Source organism: Nannospalax galili, unplaced genomic scaffold (genome assembly GCF_000622305.1).
Source record: "Nannospalax galili isolate Female #2095 unplaced genomic scaffold, S.galili_v1.0 scaffold624, whole genome shotgun sequence".
Classification (NCBI taxonomy): Eukaryota; Metazoa; Chordata; class Mammalia; order Rodentia; family Spalacidae; genus Nannospalax; species Nannospalax galili.
The window spans coordinates 554,358-571,241 of NW_008351633.1; the positions used below are offsets into that span (position 1 = coordinate 554,358).

General features: G+C 40.6%; 1 protein-coding gene, 1 non-coding gene and 1 pseudogene across 11 annotated transcripts in view; 1 reads left to right on the forward strand and 2 right to left on the reverse strand.

Moving 5' to 3' along the window:
• The window catches only part of Dnm3 (dynamin 3), a 605,597-nt gene that overhangs the window by 433,180 nt on the left and 155,533 nt on the right, over positions 1–16,884 (reverse strand). For all 10 annotated transcript variants that reach the window (XM_029553749.1, XM_008848499.3, XM_008848501.2 and 7 more), the window contains exons 3-4: positions 5,621–5,770; positions 4,281–4,484 (exon numbers count right to left, since the gene is read on the reverse strand). In XM_029553749.1, the coding sequence (XP_029409609.1) occupies positions 4,281–4,484; positions 5,621–5,770 (354 nt within the window). The remainder of the gene's footprint in view (positions 1–4,280; positions 4,485–5,620; positions 5,771–16,884) is intronic.
• LOC115066860 lies at positions 5,734–5,947 on the reverse strand (annotated as a pseudogene).
• LOC115066861 lies at positions 8,466–8,577 on the forward strand. The gene has a single exon (XR_003846305.1). It is a non-coding gene; the product is annotated as a U6 spliceosomal RNA (small nuclear RNA).

Here is a 16,884-nt window from a genome sequence, read left to right on the forward strand (position 1 = left end):
GTTATCTCTAGGGGGGGTGTCTCATTGTACTCCTCTAGAGGACTGCTGGTACTTGGTGGGATATATTATTTTGGTTTTTCATGTTATTATTTTTTCTCTGTGACTTTGACATGTGAATTTCTATTGTAGTTTCTGATTCTTGTGTGAGACTCAAGCCTTCCTTTGTTGAGTTTAGGCTGCTTCTTTTTGTAAACTTTATGTGCCTTTGTGGTTTACTTGTTGAGCATGAAAAGCTGGTTGGTCTAGGCTTCAGGTTCTCTCTTTTGATTTTACATTTGAATGGTCTAATTGCTTTCATCTTCAGGAATTCCCACAGAGGCCCAAGACAGATGAGGATCAGATGCTCTCAGGCTTTCTCCTAAAGCCTGGATCCCTCCAGGAAAGATGCTGCCCTCAGGAATTTTGGGGCTGGGCAGGCCTGGAAGCAGGACCCAGGAAAGATGCTGGTCTTAAGAAGCTGGTCTCAAGAAGCTGGTGGCTGTGCCACCCAGGAATGCAAAGGGAGGTGGGGTCAGGAAGAGGCCCGGAGGGCTCCTAGGGACTGCTGGGAGGAACTGGGTTGGTCTGGATGCAAAGGATCAGGAAGCAGTGGGGATTCTGGGCCAAGAGGTCAGTCCCAGGGGTCTGGGGTACCAACAAAATAATGGGCAAGTACCCAGGCTAGGAAGAGAGACAGGACAGGGGAGCTGGGAGGGTGACTGAGGCTGGGGGAGTCAAGGCACAGTGGAGGCCACAGGACCCACCCAGGAAAGTTACTAGCACCAGGAAGCTGTTGGCTGAGCTTCCCGAGGAAGCAAAGATAGGTGGGGTGGGACCAGGCCCAGAGGGCTTCTGGGGACTGCAGGGAGGAACTGGAATTGTCTGGATGCAAAGGATCAGGAAGCAGTGGGGATTCTGGGCCAAGAGGTCAGTCCAGGGGTCTGGGGTGCCAAGACAAGAAATGGGCCAGTACCCAGGCCAGGAGGAGAGATGGTGTGGGGGAGCTGGGTAGGTGAATGAGGCTGCAGGAGTCAAGACACAGTGGGCACTGCTGGACTTACCCAGGAAAGATGCTGACACCAGTAAGCCAGCAGCTGTGCAGCCCAGGGAAGCAAAGTGAGATGGGGGCTAGCCAAAATACTCTACCAAAAGCTTTCAAAATTAGATTCTCAGGCCTACCACATATAGAATATAGAAAAATTCGTGTAGAGGCTGGAAATATGACTCAGTGATTAAGAGCACTTGTTGCTCTTGCAGAGGACTGAGTTTGGTTCAGTACTCATATTGGGGGACTCACAACCACTTTTAATTCCAGTTCCAGGGACCCAACATTGTATTCAAGCCTCTATATACATGTGAACATATACACACATAGACACATACAAATATGCATAAGTAAAAAATAAAACTTAAAGGGAAAATTTATGTAAAGATGATCTATCTATGATCAACTTCTAATCATCCACAAGAAATAGAATAATTTTAGGCAAGTTCATAAGCATTCATACTAGGTAGTGCCAAATAAAAATGAGCCTATAAACAGGTCAGGTCAATGATGGCCAGTAAAAGCAAAAAGAAATCTCATTTAACTTTTAGGGGACAGAATTTTGGCAATACATGTCCATGAGTGAAAACCAATACTGTATTTCATTTAGATATAACAATACATTGGGAGTACTGGTATTGAGAATGTGGAGATCAATCCTTTTCTGGCAAACTGAGGACTCCTTCAACCACCATTAATTGTTGCCATCAATTAGCTACAATCAACTAATAGTTATTATTATTTTAGGTTAAAATTGAACTGTCTTGTAAAGAACCTCAGGAATGAAATGCAATCACTATTCATTAATATTCCTTATCTATACAAAAGGAATAAAATATAGAATGAATGTGTTAAATCTACCTTAAAAATAAATTACAGATACTTTACAGGATATATTCATTTATTATTCAGTGCTATTCTCACTTATAAAATTATGAATTTTAAGAAAATAATTCTTTTTTTTCTGTCACTACCTTTGAAGTTGTGGGGATCAAGACAAGAGTAGCTACAGACTTACTACCACCTGTACAGAGAAAGGAACCAATTTCAAGAAGGCAAAACTTAGGGAGAAGTAGGGGAATCAGGGAATGGATAAGATGTGATCTGCACTCCTGCATGAAGCCTCATCTGGATTAGGTATGTATTTCTCAGGAATTGATGGCACTGCACTCAGTAGAATTCATTGATGGAAGGACTGTCTCTGCCTTAACTGGACAACCATGCCTGGCCTCTTGGGTACAAAAAGGCTTTGAACAGGCATGATTTAGTATCATTTTTACAACTAGGCTTCAGTCCTTGTTCATAATCTGACTCTTCTGGGGCACTGGTGCTGTGGAGAGAGTCCTGGTGACAGTCCTCACCAGGTCACTGATAGCCTTTACCTGTATTGTTGTCAGCCTCATCTCAAGGATGTTGGAGAAGGCCAAACAGAAACAAACCAACTGCCATTTCAGAACTTGAGAATAGCCCCAGAACTAGAACACCAAGGATGTAGAAAGAGCTAAAAATAAGAGAACTGGTTCACACAGGGCACTGTGAGATCTCCAGACCCTTCATCCTACAGAACCACATGGCCACCTTCCTCAACTTCAGCAGAATACTGGAGATTCACTTTCAGAAGAAGTTCAACCAGAGGGTCTTCAGGCTCAAGACCATCAGCAATGTCATATGAAAGCATAGAGATTACTTGAAAGTCTACACATTTGGTGATGAAAACTACTCTTCTCCTAACCCATGCCTAGTCTGACCAGTACATTCTTCTTGGTTTCAAAAACACTGGACATATGGCTTAACCTAGATCAGCTCAGGGGAAATTCTTCATCTAGGATTCAAGAATGTCTCCTAACAAAAATGGCCAGGCTAACAGCCCAATTACCCTACATAAAGCCCACTAATCACTGAACCCCATTCATGAACATGCATCAGCTTTCCAGTGTTCCACGCTCATCTATGAACAAGTAGCAAAAAGCCCAACAAATATTTCAAAAAAGTCTCTAGCATCAATGACAGAGACTAAAGCAACCAGAAAATAATGAACTCAGAGATAATGTGCACTATAATAGAAGAATCTTAAAAGGTTCTGATTATAATCTTTAAGTACTGCACTCATAAAACCAAGAGCAATATACTATTTGTAAAAAACTTAAAATGTCATTTGAACTTTTAAAATTTTATCACAAATATAAAATTAATTAGAGAAGCAAATAAAGTTAAATAAATAGTGTAAGCATGCTGAACAAGAAGACTGGAAAATGGGAAAATTTTAAGAGAGTACATGAGAATAATCCAGGACCTCTGATATGCTAATAATAAGATTTTAAAACAAAGAGGACAAATAAAACAGGGATAATTAATCATTTAAAATTAAAATTCCTAGACTTGAGAAGAATACACCTCTATTGAAAGAATGCATCACTTAGATTCTTTAAATTATTTCTTTAGACAGACACATACTAAGACCCATCATTTGAAGAAAAAATGTCATTTCTCAACTCAGAGAAAGGGAAAATTCAAACATCAGCATAAAGAAGAGACTGTTCTTGATTTTTACCTACCAATAATAGAAAAAATATCCTGTTTTTATTTTATATATATATATATATATAATCAAACAAATACAAGCTAAATAACAGCTTACATATATCTTTAAAAACTTCCTTCTTTAAAGAAATACAGTGAACAAAGGACATAGAAAGTCTTTTAATTTAGACATTCAGGAAACCCTTACAGTTAGGTAGACTGAATTCTATTATTCCCAAAGTTTATTTTATTAGCTTTTAAAAATAATACTCCGTGGGGCTGGAGAGATGGTTCAGTGGTTAAGAGCACAGTCTCCTCTTGCAGAGGGCTGGAGTTCAATTCCTAGCACCCACAAGGCAGCTAACAACTGTCTGTAACTCTAGTTCCAGGGGATCCGACACCCTCTTCTGACCTTCACAGGCACTGCACTGCACTACACGGGTACACTTACACACATGTAGGCAATACACTCATACACATAAAATAAATTAAAAAAAAAATACTCCATGAGACTTTAACATGTCTATGTCTTAGATTGCTTTCAATATTAATTTTTATGGATTTTGACTATACTCCTAGTTATTTTATTTTAGCATCTGAAGTGTAACATATTTACCAACATTAACCGTGTTGAATTTTATAAGATTAAGTCATGAGAATTTGAGATACCTTTAAATATACAAAACTCTTGACAGTCCAAACTGATTCTTTCTCATCATCAGGGTCATGCACTCACCTTGAGGATCAACTTCTTTAGCGAGCTTCAGTGCATCTGAGTTTGCAAGATCGGTGTTGGCTGGGGTGACAGCCAAAATTAGACAATTCTCCCTCGTGATGAACTGCATAATCATTTCTCTGATCTGATACTCAATGTCTGGGGGCTGGTCTCCCACAGGCACTTTAGTTATTCCAGGTAGGTCAATCAGCGTTAGATTTAACACTGTGGAAAGGAATAAAAAAGTCTTATATGCACCTTCAATGCAAAAGACACACCAAAAATGCAGAATCGTCTGCCACTTGGCTCAGCCTTATGCATTGTGCATGTGAATAAGTCCATCTGAAGTGTATAGAAGAAAAAGCATTGAATACAAAATGGTTTGCTACTTTTCTCTATTTTTACATGATTGTGCTAAGCCAAATGATCATCTTAACAAAATTTGAAAGGCATTGATTTGCATGCCTACCAGTTCGCTGAGAGAGCTGTCATATCCTAGCTGTCATAACTAGGGGGTTATAATTAAAACACTGAACAATAAATGCATATGCTGTCTGCTAGTCTTGTGCATCGCCTTCAAATGGTATAAAAATTCTCAGCCTAACATCCACCCTTCCTTTCAAAAGCATCATATGTTATTTGTAGGAGGTTAGCCATTTAGTCTGTGGGGAAGCTGTTAGTCATTTGTGGTATGCTGAGTGTAGTGAATGGGCTGGCTATATAAGCAATCAATGACAACAGGACTCCAGCGCATTCTGACTACTGTCTTCTCAGTGTGAGCACCAAGTCTCCATGGGAAGTCATGCATACAGTGTAGGGATAAAAATCATAGATGTGCCAGGCATGGTGGTGCATGTCTTTAGTCCCAGCACTCGGGAGGCAGAGGCAGTTGGATCTCTGTGAGTTCAAGGCCAGCCTGGTCTACATAGTGAGTTCCAGGCCAGCTGGGGCTACAGGGATAGCTCAAAAAGACCAAAAAAAAAAAAATCATAGATGCTTCCTCAGGAAGAGGAATAGAAATATGACAGAGCTGCAAGGAAGTCAACAGGGAAAGACTCAACCACACTCCTCAAGAGTTTTTGCAAAGACTGAAGATAATAAAAAAGCAAGTTTGCATGAGCCCACCTTCTAATTTCTGAAAGCTCATAACAAAAATAAAGATTTTTTAAATTCCAAGAAGAATTATTTTTATCAGTTACCTCCTTCTGCCTGTATAAATATTCTGAGCTCTTTGAACTGTACCATATGTACTAGTATCCAAACATCCAGAAACTCAGTATTATCTGAATCTTCTACAATGTATGTTAATGCATCTAGTAAAAAAATTTGAGGAGAAAAATTAGGAATTATATTACACTTACCATGTGGGGAATAGACTCGTAAATTAATGGGTATAGAGGAGATGCCTTTATTCATTCCAGTCACTCGATCTGTTTCGGCTTCAATCTCATGGCGAACTTCATCAAAATCTGTAAATTTTTTTCCTTTGCAATGTAGAAATTCAGCATATTCTAAACAAAACAGACAAATGCATGCATTTGTGTCAGGATTATAAAAGAGCAATATTTATTTAATCACAAGTCAAATGATCCAAGATTGTCCTTCAGCTAGTATAAAACCATACCTCAGTTGACAGTTCTCTAGAAATGTCACTACACTTGATCTTAGCCAAAAGGCCAAGAAGCAATTTCTAGAAATGTTAAATAGTAGTTGCTATAGATGTTAAATTTGCTACTCTTCAAATAAGCAACTAAGTACTATAAGAAGTTCTTAAGCCATCCATCCTACTAAATAACTTAAAATAATTGTAGCTTCCTAAATGATGAAACAAATAATAATAATAATAATAATACCCTGTTATTAGAGACATTTGATCTGGAGTGACACAATGCCTACCCACCAATCCCATCGACACCTCCTTTTTCAGTATCACCATCTCATTAGGATGGAACGCTAAGTTATGTGACTAGATCTTCAGAAGCTGCGTAATTTAGAAACAATATTTGCTTAATTCTTTAAAATACAGTATTTTAGATTTAGCAACATACTATTCAAAATACCATATCAAGAGCTGGAGAGATGGCTCAGCAGTTAAGACCACTGGCTGCTCTTGCAGAGGACTCAGGTTCAATTCCCAGCACCCACATGGTGGCTAACAATTGTCCAGTTCTAGGAGATCCAAAACACTCTTCTGACCTCCAAGGGCATTGAACAGCATGGATGCACTTTCATACATATAGGTAAAACACTCAATCATAAAATAAAAATAAACATCAAAAAATTTTAATATCATATCAACTTGCATAATTAAATATTTTCTCAGGAAACAGATACTAAATATTGCATTTTAAAATGCCTACAAGCTAAAAACTTCACTTTGCAAGCAGACAGAAGAATCCTAAAAGAACTACATAAACAAAAAAAATGAGAGTCTTTGTTTGGTTAGCTGGTTTGTGGTATTTTGTTTTATTCGATTTTTTAAAACAAAGATTTGCTATGTAGCCCAGGCTAGCCTGGAATTTGTTATGTAGTCCAAGCTGTCTCAAATTCACAATCCTCCTGTCTCAGCCTCCTGAGTGTTGGGATTCCAAAGGTATACCTCTACCTACCAACTGTTGTACTATCAACTTTTATACCTAGTTCTAGAGCTATCAGGTATATGGAAAACAACACAAGTCAAAAGGGGAGCCAGCACTATTAGATGAAAACCTTATGAAGGCTAAAGAAGTAAGGACGTATCCTCATACGTGGATCCTAGCACCAAATCCTTATAAGTGAGTATGTATCCAGACATAACTACAGAAACCGGGATAATGAAGAGGAACCAGAGAGGTAAAGGCAAAGAAAGAATCTGAAAGAAGAACAGTAGGAAACAGGGAGATATGGATAAAAATGGGGTTATTTTAGGGGGAGGGGAGAGGGAGGGTCATACAAGTAACCTTGGGAATAAAGGGAAAGAAGGATCTCAAAAGAGGTGAGACCATGGGGGAAGGGTACTATCAAGGGAGAAAGGGGGGAAATGGGGGCACTTTAAATGGGGAAACCATGGTGGAAGAGTTAGACAATGCAAGAGATAAATAATGCCTAACTAGTTTTAAAACTATCAGAGGGAACCATATTAATCAAATGACCTACTAACAAATTATACATACAACTAGCGCAAGGAATATATGTCTAGGCAAGGTTTATCTGAGAATGTTTGGTCTTTGCCCAAGCTTTATTTACACAGCACATGGTAATTAAAAGTACCAGACTGATGAAACTAACCTTCTTTGATGCTTAATGGCCATACTTTGAGGCCTATGCTAATTTGGTCAGAGGGACATAAAGAACAATTTTTGCTCCTTGCCCTCCTAGGTCGACTAAGCTCCAGGGGACTATGGAACATCTCTCAAAATGTCCTGTAACTGTGGTGAGTCACCTGTCCTCTTGATCAAGGAGGCTGTGGAGATCCCACCAGATGGACTTGAACCAGTGTCCAGTCTATAAAGAGGAGGGTCAACACAGAGGAAACATTTCCTCCTTGCTTCCCAGTGAAGTCAGCCATGGTCGAGCAGGACCTTTGACTTATCTTCACATAGATAGAACTGGGAAAAGAAAGGAGCCAGGGGCTCCTCCTAAGCCCATGTGACCCCTGAGGAACAGATCCTCATGAGGGTAAAAATAAGTTGGTTTTTCTAGGCCAACTGTATGGTCTTAAACACCTAAAAGTAAAGTATAATCAAAGATTAAAGGGATCAATATAATTCTTTAAGAGTCCATGTATATAGCTAAAGGCTATATAACAAGAAACAATGCCAAACAGGACATACCTTCCTTTGAGTCATTGGCCAGGGTGGCCCAAGAGACTCCCAGACAGTAACCCAGCATAGAACTGGGAAAATGAACAGCAGACCCCAATCTTATCTAAAGGAATATTGGCAACTGATTGCTTCTAGATGAGGAAGAGCTGATCTTCCTAAAACAAGGAACTCTAGATAGGCTGAATAGATTCAGCAGATGAACAAGTAGTGGGGAATGGCTGGGGGTGCCAACAACACAGCAGACAGTAACAGGGGTGACAGAGTACATGGGCTCCAGTGTGGTGGGGGGAGAGTCTATTGGAGGGTGCCTTTTGGGATGTGGTTATACAGATGAATAAGATTGTCTGGGATGTTCTGTATGAAATACACACAAAAAATCAACAAATTAAAAAAAAAATGAGGTGTGCTCGCTTCGGCAGCACATATACTAAAAAAAAATTGGAATGATACAGAGAAGATTAGCATGGCCCCTGCGCAAGGATGACATGCAAATTCATGAAGTGTTCCATATTTTTAAAGGCAGAGCTGAAATAAACCCGGGCGGCAGGCACTACTGTCAGCCCCCCCAAGCAACAAAAAAAAAAAAAAAAAGAGGTATATTTGAGGAAAAAGCATAAAAATTTGCTCCATGTTAATTACTAGAGGTAAAACACATCACTAGTGAAATATACCCAATGATTTTATATCCATGCTCAGGTGGATCTCAGAAAGTAACCGATTGTAATAATCAGATACATTGAGATTAGAGACACATGTGCAAACATCTAAGCGTTAGTAGCATTAAATTGAGTTTTTCTGTATGAAACAGTATATTTTAAAATGAAATGGAGATCTTTTTTTAAGGGTTAAAACCTCATTCAATTTTATGTCTTATAGGGTTTATATTAAGTTCAATATTTTATAACTGTATTAGTTCAACTGTGAACCTAAAAATTTACAGCCAATTTTGAAAGAGATGCATCTTTGCTCTGGAAATTGTTATTGAATATGTTAATGCTGTAATGGAATGCATCTTCCAATCATGTGGTTATTAAATAAATAATTTTTAAACGTTTTAAAAAAGAAGTAAAGACATTTAACAATATTTTATTTCTCCAGTATCTAAGTGAAGAATAATTGCTCCACCAAACTTAGAATAAAGCTGAGCATCTTGGGCCCAATGGCCAGTTTTCAAACAGTCATTAGCATCCTTTCTATATTCCCTACCATATAGGTGTAAAATTTATCCAGGAAAATTAAATGCTAAGTCCAGTGGGGACAGTGGCCCCTTGTCAAGTAGGTTAGCATTGACTTAAGGAGCCAAAGATTATATCACAGAAAAACAAAAGTTAACACCCGCTGTGTGAAGGAAGTGCTGTTCTGCACTTCAAATGATAGGAAAGGCCAAGTGTGAACTGAGTACTAAAGTGTGGGGAGGACTTTATCTCCTACAGGGAGAAAGAAAGAGGAAATCAATCGCGATCTCAACAAATCCCTAGCAGATTGTCAACCAGCCTCTACTTGGACTCATGCACTGACAGGGAACTAAAGACTTAATCTTTTCCATCGGGGATTTAAAAATACCTTTAACTGCCAGGACTTTAATCCTAGCATATGGAAGGCAGAGGCAGGCAGATCTCTTTGAGTTCGAGGCCAGTCTGGTCTACAGGGAGTTCCAAGTCAGCTGGGGCTAGAGGGAGACCCTGTCTCAAAAAGCTAAAAAAAAAAAATTTTTTTAATACTTTTAATCAGAAAACAAGTCTTTATGCTGATGTGAAGCCTTTTTTGTAATGAATCTTTTTTATTTATTTTTATTTTATGTGTATGAGTGTTTTGCCTGCATGTATGTAAGTGCACCCATGTCATTCAATGCCCATGGAAGCCAGAAGTGGGCATCAGATCCCTTGGAACTCGAGTTATAGCCACCCTGTAGGTGCTGGGAACTGAACCCAGCCAGGTCTTCTGCAACAGCAGTGTTCTTAACCACTGAGTCATCTCTCCAGCCCCTGGCTTTCTTATCTTAAGTCATCCACTGTTGCCCTCAGCGCTACTCAGACAATCATCCTCCATGTGAAAAGACCAGAAACAGGTCTGAGTGTTAGCACCTAAAGGCCATTTCCTTCCCTGGACTCTCACCACCTTACCTTGTTTATCTAATCGTTGCCCAGGCCTCCTGGTGGCAGACAAACATTTCCCAGCTCCATCCCAGCAGAATCAAGAAATACAGACTCTCACAAGAGACCAAGGAGTTTCTGCTTTAAGTTACCAGATTATGGAAATGATGTAGCTTTCCAAATGTCAGAAGGATAGTCACAGACCAGCTTACTTTCTGTCTTTCTGTCAAGGTGTACAGACATGAATCCTCTCTGTTTCTTACGTTCTCCATTTAATGGTCTGTCATGCTCATTGTAAAATAGCAAGTTAAATCTGAAAGTTCATCCCTCTGAAGATGGACTACACACAGCAATAAGGGTTCATCAAGCTTTGGGAATCTGGCCTGGAGCGATCACTTCATTATCTGGCATGACTTTAACTACAGGCTCACTCCATCATATGCCATTTGTATTAAAATATAATTTTCCAGAAGATGGAGCCTTCATTTAATTACCCAGTCAATCCTTAGGCCAGTACCACATGAATTTAACGGTTAAAGGTAAGTAGATGGTCAATGAGCAGCAACAAAAGAAATCAGATCACCAAAAAAAATGAAGAAACATTAATATTTACCATCAGAAGTAATTTTAGAAAGGGCTCTGAATCTAGCTCAGGGCTGCAGAGTGCTTATCAAGCATAGACGAGGTCCTGAGTTTGGTCCCCACCACAGTGGAGGAAGGAAGCCATTTAAGACAGATAACTGTTCATTTTCTCCTATAACATAGTCCAGGGAAAATGCACTCTTGAGGACTTACAGCTATCACAAGTATTACTATTGGAGAGTCCAGAAGCTTCTATATTGGGGCCACATTTTCAATTTCAATAAATATGAGTAGCATAATGGATCAAAATTCTGAGAATAAGTGACTGTTGAGTGTTCATCCCTAAACAGGACATCTAAATAACCCCTCTAAGACCGAGGGAACATCACAGAAAGTGGGGGAGGGCTGTCAGAGCTGGAGGATGGGGAGGAGACCTAGGAAACAGGATCTGATCTTAGGGATCTGACATGGCCCATGTAATCATGAACACTCAGTAGCTACCTGCACACGAATTGCATATTAAAATAAGACATGGACGTATAATGGGACGAGTTGGGAAGAAGAAAGGTGTCTATAGAAGTGTGGAGGGGAGAGGGGGGAGAAAAAAAAGAAGTGAGGGGAATAAGAGAGGGTAACACAAAAAATAAATTTGAGTAGCACAGATGTAGCTTTCTTTTATTGCCACTAGATGGCGTCTACTTGCTTTCTCGACAGGAGCCTTATGTCCTTCCTGAAGGTTGTAAAATCAACGTGATTTTCAAATTAGATTTAAATTAGTTCCTGGATGCCTGAAAAGGCTTTTATCCTAGAACTTGGAGATTCTACCTGTCTGTGCAGGATCTTCTCAAGTCTTTGTGTCCCATAGATGGATTCTGGGTTGCTTCTGTTCACTTATTTGTCTCATCTTTATTGAAATCCTACTTGTCAAGCATTGTGTTAGAAACTGGGATAGGGGTTGGAGAGATTGCTCGGCGATTAAGAACACTGATTGTTCTTGCAGAAGACCCGGGTTCGAATTCCAGCGCCTACATGGCAGCTAACAACTGTCAGTAACTCCAGTTCCAGGGGATCTGACAGCCTCTTCTGTCTTCCACAGGCATTGCACTACATGGGTGCATTTACCTACAAGCAGGCAATACATGCATACACATAAAATAAAAATAATAAGTAAAATATTTTTTTAAAAAAAGAAAAAAAGAAACTGGGATAGAGGAGAGGGTTAAAAAAAAAAAAACCCTCTTGCTCACAAAGGTTAATATACAATAGGTGATAAAACAGCAACGTGTGAGTGCCAGCCAACAAAGAATGCAGAATGTGGAGACAATAAAATGATAGAGGGATGCTAGGTATTTGGGGAGACTTTGAGGGGGTATTTTGTTAGTTTGGCTGGGTAAGGCTTCTCGGGTGCCATAAAGTGATAGTTGAGCAAAGACTGCAGACTAGGAGGGAGCAAACCATGCTTTGTGTAAAGCATGCAGGCAGAGTGCCTGGAGCTGAGGCATACTGGGCTTGATGAGCAAGAAGAGGACAGACGTGGCTGGAGATGTGGCCAGACCTCAATGGCAGAGAGCCATTTTAAGGACTCCCATTTTTACTTCAAAGTAAAATGGCAGACTATGAGGGGTTAGGGGTAGAGGGGAAACATGGGGTGCCTGGAATGGGGAAGTGTCAAAGACCGACAATGAGGAGCCAGAGACCATTCCAAGTCCTAGATGATGGGACTTGGACCAGTGGGCCAAAGTGAGATGTTGAGAAATGGTTAAATTCTAATTTAATTCTAAATTCTAAGAAGAAATACATAGGATTTACTGGTGTATTTGAGTTGGGGTATGAGAAAGAGGTATGCAGAATAACTTCATGGGGTCTGACCTCATAGTCAGAATTCTGAAATAGGTCTAAAGGAAAGGGTTTGGGGTAGGATAAGAAAGGAGAAAAGAATCAGGAATTTGGGTGAGGAGCTATTGGGCTTGTGATGTGCACTACACTCCCACTCCAGTAGGGGAACATTCTGGGCTAGTGTTGAGGGTTCTACAGCTGTAGGAGATGCTACTAGATGTATGTTGACTGTGCAAAACTCCCAGAAGATGGCAGTCAAGTCCTGACACAAAAGGGTAGTTTTTTTTCTAATTAGCACAAAAAATGCCTCTGGGACTAGATTCTGGAGTCTTTCATCCAGGGAGAAGTCTGAACTAGAGATATATATTTAGAACTCTTTATGGTTGGGCAAGAGGATGAGATCACTATGTAAAAGAGTCAGGGACGGCTCAGGGCACTGGGCCCTGGGTGTGGAGATCAGGAGCTGAGACAGAATGGTAGGAGAGGTGAGCCCAAGCCCAGTAAAGGATAATTCATGAAGAAAGAAGACCTTCCACTCATTCCACCAAATATTGCCAAAACATCAGGTAAGGTGACTAAGAATGAACCACATAAGCCAGCAACCTTGGGGTCCTTGGAGGTTGGTAAGAGCAGTCACAGTGGAGTGGAGTGGGAGAAAGGGCAATTGTAATGGTTTTATAGGGCACTGAGAAGGCAGGAAGTAGAGGCTGATTATGGGCAAAGTTTTTAAGGGGTTTTGTTGTAAAGGAGAGAAGTAGGAGGACAGCTGGAGGGGAATGCAAAGGCAAGAGAGCACTTTAACACAAGGAAATACATTTGCAGACTGAATGTTTCCATCCAATGCTAAGCAAAGGGTGATGGTACAAGAGAAAGATTTGACAAATGCTGAAGCAGTGTCTTAGGGAAAGGGGAAAGGAGGCCAAAAAGAAGAGGGAAAACCCACCAATGCCTCAGTGGGAGCCAGAAGAAAGGGGAACAGGTAAGAGTGAAGGTGATGGGTGAATGTGAAACTCACCAGGTACAGATGGGGTTTTAGCATAGCTTTCTGAAAACATTTTATGCCTTAAAAAAAATGTTTTCCAGGGACTGAGAGATTACTCAGTGATTAATAGCAATCTCTGTACTGCTCTGCCAGAGGACCCAAGTTTGGCTCCCAGCACCCATATCAGATGGTTAACATCTACCTGTAACTCCAGCTCCATCTTCTGGATTCCACATGCACCTGCACACATATGCATGTATGCAGATGCAGACACACACAAATACACAAAATAAAATAAATCTGGAAAAAAATTTCTGGGACTAAAAAATGGCTCAACAGATAAAGGTAATTGCCAGCAATCCTGAAAACCGTCGTTTGATCCCTAGAATCCACATGGTGGAAGGAGAGAGCCTACTCATGCAACTTGTCCTCTGACCTACACACACACACACACACACACACACACACACACACACAGCCATAGAAGGATCCAAATGAGTAACCAATATAACTATACCAGGGCTATGAACTTGGGCTTAATCCATATCTATCTCTGGGTCAGATCTGCCAAGAATTTCAAGAAAACTGATGGGGCAGGAAATATATTACACTTTTTTTTCTGTGGAGCCAAATCTTACAGGACAGGAAACAATTGATCTTTTATAGGGTGGAATATTCAGCTAAAACCAGAAGACCTGAGTCATCAAAAAGAGGTTATCTCTACTCCATCCTCCACTCAACTTGAGACTGACAGGTCTGTGTTCCTTTGGGCCTAACCATACAATGAGACCACATATCCCACTTTATCAGACAAACACAGCACCCATAACTACAATTCATGGCCAGAGGGTTGTATTACTCATTAGTCAAATTCCACTAGCAGCAAAGTGGGCCATCCAGTCCTGTTAAGGGACATCTACACCTTATCCCACAGACCATATCCCATAGCTGGAGAGTGGAGGAGTTATGAATGTTTTTGTATATTTGACTACAGTTTCTAGTCAGAGAACCATTAGCCAGAAGAGGCACCCACAATTCCCAAGCAAATCTTTGTGAGCAATGCAAAATCTAAAAGATCACACTTTCACCTCCCTGCTGTTCAAAACTACAAGAACAAGTGAGAAACTCTTGGAGAGGATTACCAAAAAAGCAATGCACCGCTTAGTATACTCTCCTCTGAGAAAGAAGGTTGCATAAGTCTGGGCATGAAGGAAATTCTAACACCAGTTCTAAGCCAAACTCCATAGAACAGCAATAGAAGCCACTGAATGGTGAGACCTTTTTAAAGACCTGGTAAGTATGTGCCTTCTGAAACTTTTTATATGATGGTACACTGGTATGCTCGAAGATCTACAAGGCACAATCTCATTTTGCGATTTTGAGATATATTCTTTCTCATAGAAAAGTACAATTTCCAGTGGCATGAACTCTCTTGACATATTTCCAGTGTCCCTTTCACTCCATGTGCTGCTATATGAAATGGTCTCTGTTTCCAGTGGTGCCAGGCTTCAGTGCAGGTTCAGGCTGAACAGTGTATTCAATACCTTAACCATTGTTAGAGGCTGGAGTTTTGCTGTCCTCAGTTCACTTCTGTAATTTCCCCGTTTTTTTCCCTTCAATATTTTTGATACGAGTTGAATCATCAGTCTTTTTCAGCTGAGGTAAAAGGGTTCTTTTTCTGGGGTTTAATGTTTAATTCTTTTGAAATAAGATTCATGTTCCTATTCTATCACAAAGGGTATTTTTAAAAATCAGCAAACCTTGACTTGTAAAATGAGTTTCTCGAAAGTAACTGACCATAGGGTCATGAGATTTTATCCATAAAATTTTTCTCAAGATTTCCTGTTATGCTGTAAAGTTTGTGTAAGCCTTGCTAAATTGCTAACTGTATATTTCTGCTTCTGTTCTGAGCTTGCTTGCTTGCTTGCTTGCTTGCTTGCAAAAGGTCATAGAAGGCCTACAAAAGGACTCTGCTGTTTTAACTCAGGGTGCTTTTCTCCTACTCCAGTGAAGAGTAAGTTTGGCCCGATTGCAGTCATAAATTTCTATCTTGCTGCATCTCTGTCTCTGAGACTGATTGGATCCCGTCTCCCAGACCTCAATATCTGGAGGTCCCACCGGGATAATGGAGTGGCCCCAGGAGGAAGGAACTGCCAGGAGACATGCACTGAGAGACATTCCTCAGCCCTGGTTCTTCCTGTCTTCTACAGGCAATTGGTCTCATCTGTGTAGCAAGATAAGAGGCGCCTCTGTGTTCTGTTTGGAGTACCCCTTTCTGTTCTGGGCCGGCCAGGTTCTAGGAGGGAAGTTGGATGTCCCAATATTCCCCCTATCTGTTCTGCGGAGGGGATGCCCCGAGGCTATCTAGTTGCTGGGCCTGAAAATTCGGACCCAGTAACAATCTGGTTTGTCTTTGTGTTTGCTTTATTTTTGGTGTGGCCTCCATCCTAACCCTCATCATGGGCCAATCCACCTCTAAAACCTTGTCACTTCTTGATTGTATGCTTAACCATTTTTCTGATTTCAGAAAGAGAGCTAAGGGCATGGGGTTTAAGCCTAAGGCCCCCAGACATCGTACCCTTTGTGAACTGGACTGGATGCAGATTCCTGGTCTTGACTGGCCATCTATAGGCTCTTTTGACCTTAAACTTGCTTATGCCCGGTCACAGGAACTCCTTGATTTCCGTGTTTTGGGTGCACCTAGTTTTAGTGGAATTATGTCGTGTGTGTCTGTGATAATTGTTTTCCATGTGATGTTTGGTATTTCATGTAATTATGTCATAATGAAATGGGGAGAAAGAGGGTCCCGTAGAGGGTTCTTAGTCTCATTCATAAAAGAATTTAAGAATGGACCCAAATGGAAACTTTTACAATTTTCTAAGAATCTTAAAGAAAAATCCTCAGAGCAGGCGAGCTGGTAATCTTGGCAGCTGCCCTGGGGAGGTGAATAGTGGGATGAAGGAAAGAAAGCCATAAAAGCCATGCAGGTTTAGAGCCTGCACAGAGGTCAGACATGTGGCTGACTTGCAGCCACATGGCTGGGAGAAGGAAGCTTCAGAGAAAAAGTGAAGAAATAGTAAGAAAGGCATGAAGAAGAAAAGGAGAAATTACACTTTCCTGAAAAGTTCAGGAAAGCGGACAGACTTATGGAGACCTACATGGCTGCAGCTGGTCTGGAAGTTCTGCGGGGGACCTGAGCTAGTTCCAGGCAGAAATAGTCTGCTACTTAATTAACATACCAGGTATTCTACCCATCTATTTAGCATAAACTGCTTTCCTGGGAGTGGTTCTATCACTAGGTAATTGACCAGTGAGACTGGAAAAATGGG